Raw genomic sequence first — 9830 nt, 5'->3', positions numbered from 1 at the left:
ACACAAGCCACGAGACAGTTGGGTGACTTCCTCAGAGGAAAGTTAAATGCTATTGATTGTTTACCTCCCGCCACTGAGAAATGTGTCCATGATTCATGCAATGCTCATGCTTTCACTCTCTACACAGACTTTTTATCTGCATGCAACCAAAGCCTGCGTTGGTCCCACTCTGACTACAGATTCTGCATTCATATGCAGAGCTGTTTATACGGATGAACTAACTCTTAAACACACATATGCAGATATAAATGACACAGAGTCTATGTTTAAAACACATTAGCTGTTAAGTATAATGTATCGCTTGGCCCCTAAAACAGTTAATTTAGTTGAATGCTTTTGATTGGAGAGCCTAAAAACCGATTTACACATTAGTTAGGTTATTACTCATTAAGACATATCTTACGTTTTAGAGGTGCAACCGGGTTTACTAAATCACTCATTTGAAAGTAACTAGTAGTTTGTACCTAAGAAGAAACCCAGTCCTTCCATCCTTAAATATGACTCTTCCGTTCCCAGTTTTCTTCATGCGTCCTCCCTGGTCTCTAACCATTTGTTTTAACATCTTGCCCTTCTTCTCCTGATCCCAGAATCCATCCCTCATGGAGATTGGTATATGTGGTGGGGTTTTTAACGGTTGTTTGATGACCTCTTATCACAATCCTGGCCACACCTGATGCTATCACTCAGCTATCAGCACGACACATCCAAACAATGATGTGACTGCATCTACCTCTGGCTGTCTTCTTTCTCCCCCACAGTCCCTTTCTTTCCATCTAAGGCCTCGGCTCTATCATACAGATCAGAACCCCCCTCCTCCTCCTCTCTGCATTCCAACCCCCGGCCCATCTATATGAACTCTGTCACAGCTGATGCCTCCTTGCTTTGTATGAGTATGTGTGCGGGTGCATAATGTGTGTCTATGTGTGAAGGATTGCTTCTCTGTGCCTTTCACCCCCTGACGCTCACTGGTCCCATGACAATGCTTCCCTTATATGCACAGAACGCACAGACGCACATGTGCAAACACACACAGACACACATTACACAGAACAAAGTGTCAAGTGCAGTGATGAGGAGACGATGAGACTGCGCTTCGTCATCACCGCTGTCATTACAATCAAACAGGGGCTGGGTTTTCTTGGAAGAAAAAGAAAGGAGCACTTAATGTAGTTCCATCTGCAAAAGTGAACCATGATGGCGTCTCTCTCGCTGCCTCTCCCCCGGGGGTGAGTTACCTCAAGCCTGCTGAAGAAGCCCATTCACAGGAGAAGATGGCTTGAGGAGACGGGAGGGCCTGCGTGCCAGGCATTCCACAGTACACACTGGACACATTATTATGACATTTACAAGGCCAGCTAGATGGTTACAGCGTGATACATGTGTGAGAAAAGGTTGTCCTCACAGGGGCAGAGTGCAGCGAAGGCAAACCTCAGAGAGGCAAGCAGAAAAAGGTTTGATTGATGTTTTATTACATTTGGATATATATTAAATTCTAGTCCTGCAAACACAGCGATAAAACCACTTCCAACTCCCCATAATAATCCTGTTTACATTAAACATGTGCGGCTACTTGTTTAAATTGTGAGAGAAGGAATCATAAATGTTTTACCCTGTAAAACCAGAAGTTGATGACTGACATGATAATTGGTTTTAGTGGTGCTGGTCGATCTTTATTTCAACCTTTGGGCAGAGCCAGGCTAGTTGTTTCCCCCTGCTTCCAGTCTTTATGCTAAGCTAATGTAGGCTGACTGTAGCTTTACATTTAGCGTAGAGACATGAGAGGGGTATCGATCTTCTCATCTGACTCTCGGTATGACTCTGGGTTTGATATGACACAATCAACGTGTGGATGTAGTGTTCAAATGTCCACACGTCAATATACTAGCCTATTGACGTGAATAAAATCAAAACATAATGAAATACTTCAACTGATTGCTGATATAATGTTGTATTTAGAATATGGTATTAACCACATGGATATAAATATATGCATAGCCTGTGACATACTCACATAACTGCATTATAAACATATTTTGGAATAATTATGCAATGTGGCCACACTAACTTCCATGTGACGTGGAGAGGCGGTAGGTTTAGCATCAAGACGGGCTGCTGACACGCATTCCAATGTTCGCAAGTCTTGCAAAATCAATTAGGCTGATTGGTCGCAGCAACGATAATTTGTGACGTTGAACAGTAAAAGTATTTTGCTCCCGTAACTGAGATTTGTGGCCTTTAACAGCTGTTGCAAGGAATGTGTGTGGGAGAAAATGATCAGGTGGAATGTGCATGATCATCACTTTGACACATTTTGCTCCTGGTATGTTGTTGACAAGCGGAAGTTAACAACAAATCTAGTCATGGCGCCATGAGGAGCCAGCGTGACATGCTGTTAGTGCCGACGCTGATCCTGTTCTCCAGTCAGATTACCATGTCCCCATGACCGCAAGGAGAGCACATCGAACGATGGATTAAACTCTTATTCACAACTGTATGACAAAAGTAGGTCCATTTTACTATTCAGCTTCTTCTACAGACGCAGGAAACTCTTAAGTTACATTTAAAATGCACATTTTCTATCTCTTACTACTTACCTTTTCACCTGTTCATTCTGCCACGATTCTTGTCCTGCATCATGTCATGTCATGTCACATGACCACGAACTCATGACCATCATAACTCACTTATTTCAAGTCATTGCCGTGCTAACTGGCCAGCTACAGCTAATGAAAATTGCTCACATGTTGAGTTGTGTGTCTAGGTGTTCTGTTTCTGGAGAATTGTAAATATAAAAAAAGGAGAGATAAACACATACATGTTACTGGAAGCAGTCATTGACCACACATCGTCTTGTCTTTTCATTATTGGACCCTGAAACTCTGACTAAGTGCTGAAACATATTGTAATTTAATATCTGTGAGTATTATTTAGGAATACTGAAACCAAAAGAGACGCTCAGAAACTTCCCTGCTTGTTTAAAAATGACTTAAAAGTGAAACTGTTGCAGTGGAGTGCATTACTTCATACCATGTTGAGACGATTAGAGGAAACTAGAACTGAAACCATCCGCTGATTAATCGATTGTCGATCAACAGAAAATTCATCTGCAGCATTTTGATCATTATATTTGATCATTTATGTAATTCTCAAGCCAAGAAAATAGAAAAGAAAAAAACTTGCTGTCTTAGTAAATTGAATATTTTGTGGTTTGGGACTATTGGATAGACAAAGCAGGAAATCATGTGAACAAAAATGTAACAGGCACTTCATGACAAAATGAATCGACTAGACAATAATCTACAGATCAATTACTAATGACAATAACTGCTGCAGCCTTAGTGGAAACTACTGCCATTTGTTTATTCACAAGGTATCAGTCACTCTGCATGCTGTGTAAAATCATTTCTACAGTAAATACAATTACAAGAGTCAATAATGCTTGTTTCAAAACTCATTCAGTCATTTCTATTGCAGGTTTGTTATGTTTACACCAACTTGACAGCAACTACAAGCACTCAGAGTGTAGTGGGGCAGCCACGGTCCTTGTCTCTGCACTTGCACACACATTTGCATACACACAAATGCAAATGCTGTAATAATTAAGCATTAAGTAATCCTCATTCCTACCTTATCACTAGATGTCCGGAGTTTGGTTGATATTCCTCATCGTTGACTGAATATTAAACCAAAAAACAGAATGAGAACACATTAACAGGCACATTGATAAAAGGAGAGAACATGATTTTATAGGGAATAAAACATATTTTAACTTGATCACATGTTTTTTTTAACTTACAAGCCTGTAAAACACTGAATTCTGCTGAACTAAATTGATGTCATTGCTGGGGGTCCTCCTGAGGGGCGGGGACAATTAGGGAGTCAGAGGTGATTGGTCAGAGCTGGCTAGACTTGCCCTCAGACTGTACTGTGATTGGTCAGAACTCAGCAGGTCCCGCCCACGGGTGGCGCCTTGAACCTGCTGTATGTTGAAGCGTTGCGTTCAACCAGTGTTGAGTTTAGAGGGTCTCTCTCTACCGGGGTGACAAGTCTAAACACAGGAGCAACCGAGGGGAAGTAGCAGCCGTTTGAACAGAACAAAACCCACCACACGTTTCATCGTTTTACCACTGGATACTTAACTCGCCCTGGGCTTTGGATTAACTTAAAAAGAACACTCTTTTTTAGTTTTTCTTTTTAATTTGCTTCAGAAGACAACGAACACTCACCGAAGACAATGGGGTCCCAGGCATCCAAGGGAGATGTGGCCGCGGAGGCGAACGCTGCTGCCGCTGATGCTGCAACTGTCAAAACCAACGGACAGGTAATTACACCCCGCCCGGGCCGACGGCACTGTCTTTCGTCAACATATTAGAGAAGTTGAAATGTATTAAAGTTGAATTTCTCACACGAAAACACGAGTTTAACAGATTTTAGTCGACGCTGAATCGACACAACTTGAATGTGAGGATGTTTTTGGGTCAGGTGGGGCTTTTTAGCATCGCTGTCTCGTGCTGCTCGTCACAGAGCACCCTGAAAACTTAAATATTAATGTTATTTGTCTCGGTTGACTTGTTGAGTTTAAGTGTAATGTGTTTTTATTTGTGAGGTCTAACCCAAAATCCGCACAGTGTTTGATAGTGCCAGGCATTAAAGGGGGGGGGGGGGGGCAGCTCGAGCGCACGTAGGCACTCCTCCCTTAAAACACTAACGGTCTGGACACAGATTTTAATAATTGGGAAAAATCCGAAAATGTGCAATCAGTCATACATTTGAGACTTAAACCCTATTATTGTATCTTTATGAATGTATCTTATTATTACATATTAATTACAAAAATCAAGTGACAAAAAAACATGAGTATTAATTGAGTAATATTCAAATCGTGCTGGTTGTTTTTGGTGAAAAACGTCAGTTTGAAGTGTTTTCATTCTTCCATCATGAGCTCCAGTCTTGTCTTTGTTGAGACGATGTCTGTCTGGAACCTGAGGCGGTCCGTGAGGCGCTACCGCCGCCTATCGCGTGATTAGGGTACTGCAAGGCGTCGCCTCTGAGCCAGGCGACACGGTGGTTAATTGATGAGCACGACGATGCTGTGTAAAGAAATGAGAAATGCACATCTAAAGTCGCTCCTCTTTGTATTGTACATGTACAGAGAAGATTTTTTGATAATAAAAACAGGATTTAATGTGTCAGCTTTAGAAACGCATTACTTATTTTGTGTCTACCCTTTTTCTTTTTTCTTTTAGGAGAATGGACATGTGAAAAGCAATGGTGATGTCTCTACAAAGCCTGATGGGGATGCTGCCGCCACCAACGGCTCAGCTGAGGCAGCCAAGGAGCCTGAAGCTGGCGCAGGAGGAGACGCTATTGAGCCAGCGCCTGCTGCAGATGGAGAGGCAGCCAAACCTGAAGGCGAGGCTGCAGCTAAGGAGACCCCCAAGAAGAAGAAGAAGAAGTTCTCCCTGAAGAAGTCCTTCAACTTCAAACTGAATCTGAAGAAGACCAAGAAGAGCGAGGCTGTCAAAGAGGAAGCTGCTGCGGCCGCCGCCTCCCCCTCTGAGGAGAAGCCCGCCGAGAACGGAGCTGCTGCTCCCGCAGAGGAAAAGAAGGAGGAGGTGAAGGAGGAGGCTGCCGCTGCTGCGGCCGAGGCCCCGGCCCCAGCCCCGAAGGCTGAGGAGGCCCCGGCTAAAGAGGAGGCCCCCAAGGAGGAGGCCCCCAAGGAGGAAGCTGCCCCGGCCCCCGAGGCCACGAAACCAACAGAGGAGAGCAGCTCGACCCCCGCCCCCTCTGAAAAGAAAGAGTGATTGTACCTTTATCTCACAATGAACTGGGTGAACTGTTTTTCAAGAGAGAGAGAAAATTTAAGAGTATATATATATATTTATATATATATGTGTATATGTATACATATGTATATGGATATATGTATATGTAAATATATACACATGTATGTGAGAGACTCCTTCGACGTGCCACTTTTCGTCATGATAACAAGACGACAGACTAGATTCACTAGATCACTTCCCTGGTTACTGCTCGACATCTGGACCTGGACTGAGTTTTAGGCTGTGGGTTGGTCTCTATGTGGAAATTGGATTTCAATGGCTAGAGCGCGAGCTAATGACACCATGAAGTATAGACGGATGGAGAAGGATGGAGTCAAAGCATCTTTTCCCTAAAAATCTGCAGATCAAGATGCCTCCTTGCTGAAGGAATGAAGCTAGATAAGATACTAGGACACCACCACCACTTGAAATGACTGTTCAATAGAGCAAAAAAAAAAAAAGAAATCAGAAATTAAAGAGACTCGCCAACTTTTTACATTCCTATATTTTAACCCAAATTTGAAGTATTTTGTGGTGTATTATAGAGAACCATGTTAAAGATTCAGAGAAGCTATTACTTGTTTGTTTAAAGAAAAAAAAAAAATAGACAACTTTGATTTTTACCTTACTATGAAAAAAGAACACTTAAGCTTGCTATGTTCACTGTTGCGGTTTGATATGAAGCAGAGTTGTTTATCTGTTGTTTGTGAGCCTGAATCTGCTTTGTCTCTGTAAATACATTGGATTGATTTCTGTTCTTTATTTTGCTAATGTTGACAAATGTTACTGGTTTTATTGTAAAGTTGATAATGGTAAATAAATGTTGGTTACCTACCCGTTTATGTGTCTTTATGGTTATTTACCTCATGCATTACATTTGTTATAAAGTCATATACTTTGATGAGAGGCCTGTTTATTAAATTACATTTTATTATAGAACTGTCAACAAACACTCAATGACAGGAGCCCAGTCGCTGCAACCATTAGTCCACGAATCCATCGGTCCATCGACAGAAAAAAACAACCATTTTGATAATCGATTAATCCTTCAAGTATATTTTTTTTGGCAGAAAAATGCTCTTTTCAGCCTCAAATATATTGTTTTATATCATATTAAACTTAATATCTTTGGGATTCGGACTGACGAAACAAGACATTTATAGGCACCAGAAACTGGAACAACATTCTGACATTTTACAATTAATCAAAAATAAAAAGCAGATTAATCGATAATGAAAATGTTAGTTGTAGCCCAACAGCAAAGTAAAGTTTTAATTCATCCACTTATTGCACAATTAAAACTGAAAAGACTGACATTGTGCTTTGGGTTCTGTTTAAGTAAACGTTAAAAAAATAAAATAACATACTTTTCTTTTAGAAAATGAAAGATTCAATTCATAAGCAATAAAATACATAATTTCCCAGTTCAACACACTTTCTTGGTCTGACCACTTGTTATCTTGTAATTATCCTACAGTAGCTGCTCTTCAGCACAGTGACACGTTTTGCTTTCATTTGCCAAGAAAACTTCATTTTCTGATAGATGTGACACAAACAGATAATTCAACATTACAGTAAGAAACCTGTACGACAGTAATAATGTTTATTAGTGCGAACAATACAATCGAAATGGTAAAACTCTGACTTTACGAAATTAATGGCCATTATTGGACCATCACTCACTCTGGCCCAGCTTCAAGCAAACATGTCAACGTTTTATTTATAAAGCCCAATACCACAAATCACACATTTGCAGTGGTGGAAGAAGTAATGAAATGGCAATACTACAGTCCTGCACTCAAAGTCGAGTAAATGTACAAAAGTATTAGAATCAAAATATACTTTAAGTACAGAAAGTAAAAGTACTCATAATGCAGAATTATAATTAATGATACATTAATGTGAACATCACTTTAATATTGTAGCTGTTAAAGGTAAATATTTGAATTACTTTATATGCTGCTGGGTAGCATATAATAATATAATAATATAACTATATAATATATTATATAATATATAGAGAGAGAGATATAGATAGGGAGATAAAGAGCGGAAGTATATAAAATATAAAGAAAACAGATATATATAGATATATAGAGATAGAGAGAGGACAGAGATAGTATATAGATATTATATATTATTATTAAGATAATACTAGACAGACAAGAGAATATATAAGAGATACGTACAATATAATAATATTAGATTATATATTATATAATAATAGAGACTAATAATAATAAAATATTATATATATTATTATATATAATATAGATATATACTACTAATAATATAATATTATATAGATATATATAATTATATATATATAATATATACTACTACTAATAATAATATTATATATATTATATATATATATATTATATATATATAATATATACTAATAATAATAATAATATTATATATATTATATTATATATATATTATGTATAATAATACACCAAAACCTGTTAGTTGATTTATATTTTCTATTAATATTTATCAAATAAATGTAGTAAAAAGTAGGCATACAATGGAAATATTATGAAGTACAAGTATATCAAAGTGTACCTAAGTACGCTAATTCATTAAATGTACTTAATTACATTACACTCGTGCAAATTTGCCTCAAGGGGCTTTACAATCGGTTCAGCATACAACATCCTCTTCCCTCAACATGAAGAAATATAAATAATTTAACAACAAAGACAATGATCCAGCACTAATAATGGAAGTACAAGCCCAGTGTCTTAAGTGATATGAGATTAGGTTTCAAACGATCCCATGTGGCCCTCCCTCAACACTTCTGTGATTCTCTATGAAACAGGAAACACTGCAGCTGATTGGTGTGGAGATAATTGAACACACCAACACGACCATGTTAGCTCCGATGAACCCTGACCCCCTCTATTAGTCTTATGGCCCTGAGATCAGCACCATTACCTCGCTCCTCCTCCAAATCTACAGTATTCCTTCCATTAGACAAACTGCACTCAGCCGTCCTGCTGGCGGTAAACTGACCTAGTTCACATGGTGATATGATGAGTTGAGATCTGAGCTACATTTTGACCCGGCCGTCCAACAATTATTCAAGCAAAGCTGTGGCTGCACATCGAAACGGCTCTCTGCCTCTCTCTGTCTATTAAACTCAAACTGTAGATTTATTGTAAAATAAGAGTCTTTGAGTACCAAGCAAAATCATCTCAACTCATACCTAAATGTGTGGAAATCTTCCACATACATTACAGGGAGCGCAGCGGCTACAGTAAGCTGTACTTTATTTGTAGCTGCTCCACAAGGAGTTAATCTTCCCATTGTTTTGTTTATCCTCTATATCCTCTGTGTTTACTTTGCACTGCATATTATACATGAGATTCTGTCACTGATCAGCTCAGAGGTGCTGCATTTCTCCCTCAGCCATGATGAGGTCTGCAGAGATTAAACACATGTGAGTTTACACTGTCACCTGGTGGCCATTGTGTGTGATGATCACCTATTGTCTGCTTTCCCCCAATCTGTTCCATAAACCTGCATCCATATGCATAATCAGCCTCATTGAACACATTAAGAAAAACATATATTTCATGTATTCAAAACTATGTTTACAGCTGTGTTTTAAAATGTAAAGAAATTGGCAAAGACATGTCCCTGTCTGACATTATTTAAAACACACATGACCTATATTAGATACTGCTTGTAAATCTCCTTTTATTCTGTTTTAGGGTGCCTTCCTGACAGCTATGGAAAAAAGAAATGACTTGAATTAATTAAAATGCCATTACATGTACCAATATGCAAAATAAATGTTATTAATGAATTAATTGATTGAATGTGAAATAAATTGGTATTTCTGTTTTTTATTTAGTATTTTATTAATTTACCTTTCTATTGATTACTTTCCTACTTAATTAATCAATCAATCAAGTAATCTATTTATTTATTATGTCGTTCATAAACATCTGGCCAGGGACAACTGATGATGTTAAATTTAAATTAAAATAGGCATAT

The 9830-nt window shown here is 38.7% G+C and overlaps 1 protein-coding gene across 1 annotated transcript; it reads left to right on the top strand.

The window, feature by feature from the left end:
- The first annotated feature begins 3996 nt into the window (after positions 1–3996).
- On the top strand, positions 3997–6665 carry marcksl1b (MARCKS-like 1b). The gene is made up of 2 exons (XM_029443777.1): positions 3997–4321; positions 5247–6665. Exons 1-2 carry the CDS (start codon positions 4235–4237, stop codon positions 5802–5804), a joined length of 645 nt encoding a protein of 214 aa, XP_029299637.1. The 5' UTR covers positions 3997–4234; the 3' UTR covers positions 5805–6665.
- The last annotated feature ends 3165 nt before the right edge of the window (positions 6666–9830 follow it).

This window comes from Cottoperca gobio, chromosome 11 (genome assembly GCF_900634415.1).
Source record: "Cottoperca gobio chromosome 11, fCotGob3.1, whole genome shotgun sequence".
Classification (NCBI taxonomy): Eukaryota; Metazoa; Chordata; class Actinopteri; order Perciformes; family Bovichtidae; genus Cottoperca; species Cottoperca gobio.
This window is presented reverse-complemented; position numbering and strand designations above follow the sequence as displayed.

Bases quoted from the DNA above. Each gene is read 5' to 3' on its own strand.
- marcksl1b (XM_029443777.1), top strand. From the start codon at position 4,235: ATGGGGTCCCAGGCATCCAAGGGAGATGTGGCCGCGGAGGCGAACGCT. The intron at 4,322-5,246 runs GTAATTACACCC...TTTTTCTTTTAG, and splicing joins CTGTCAAAACCAACGGACAG to GAGAATGGACATGTGAAAAG.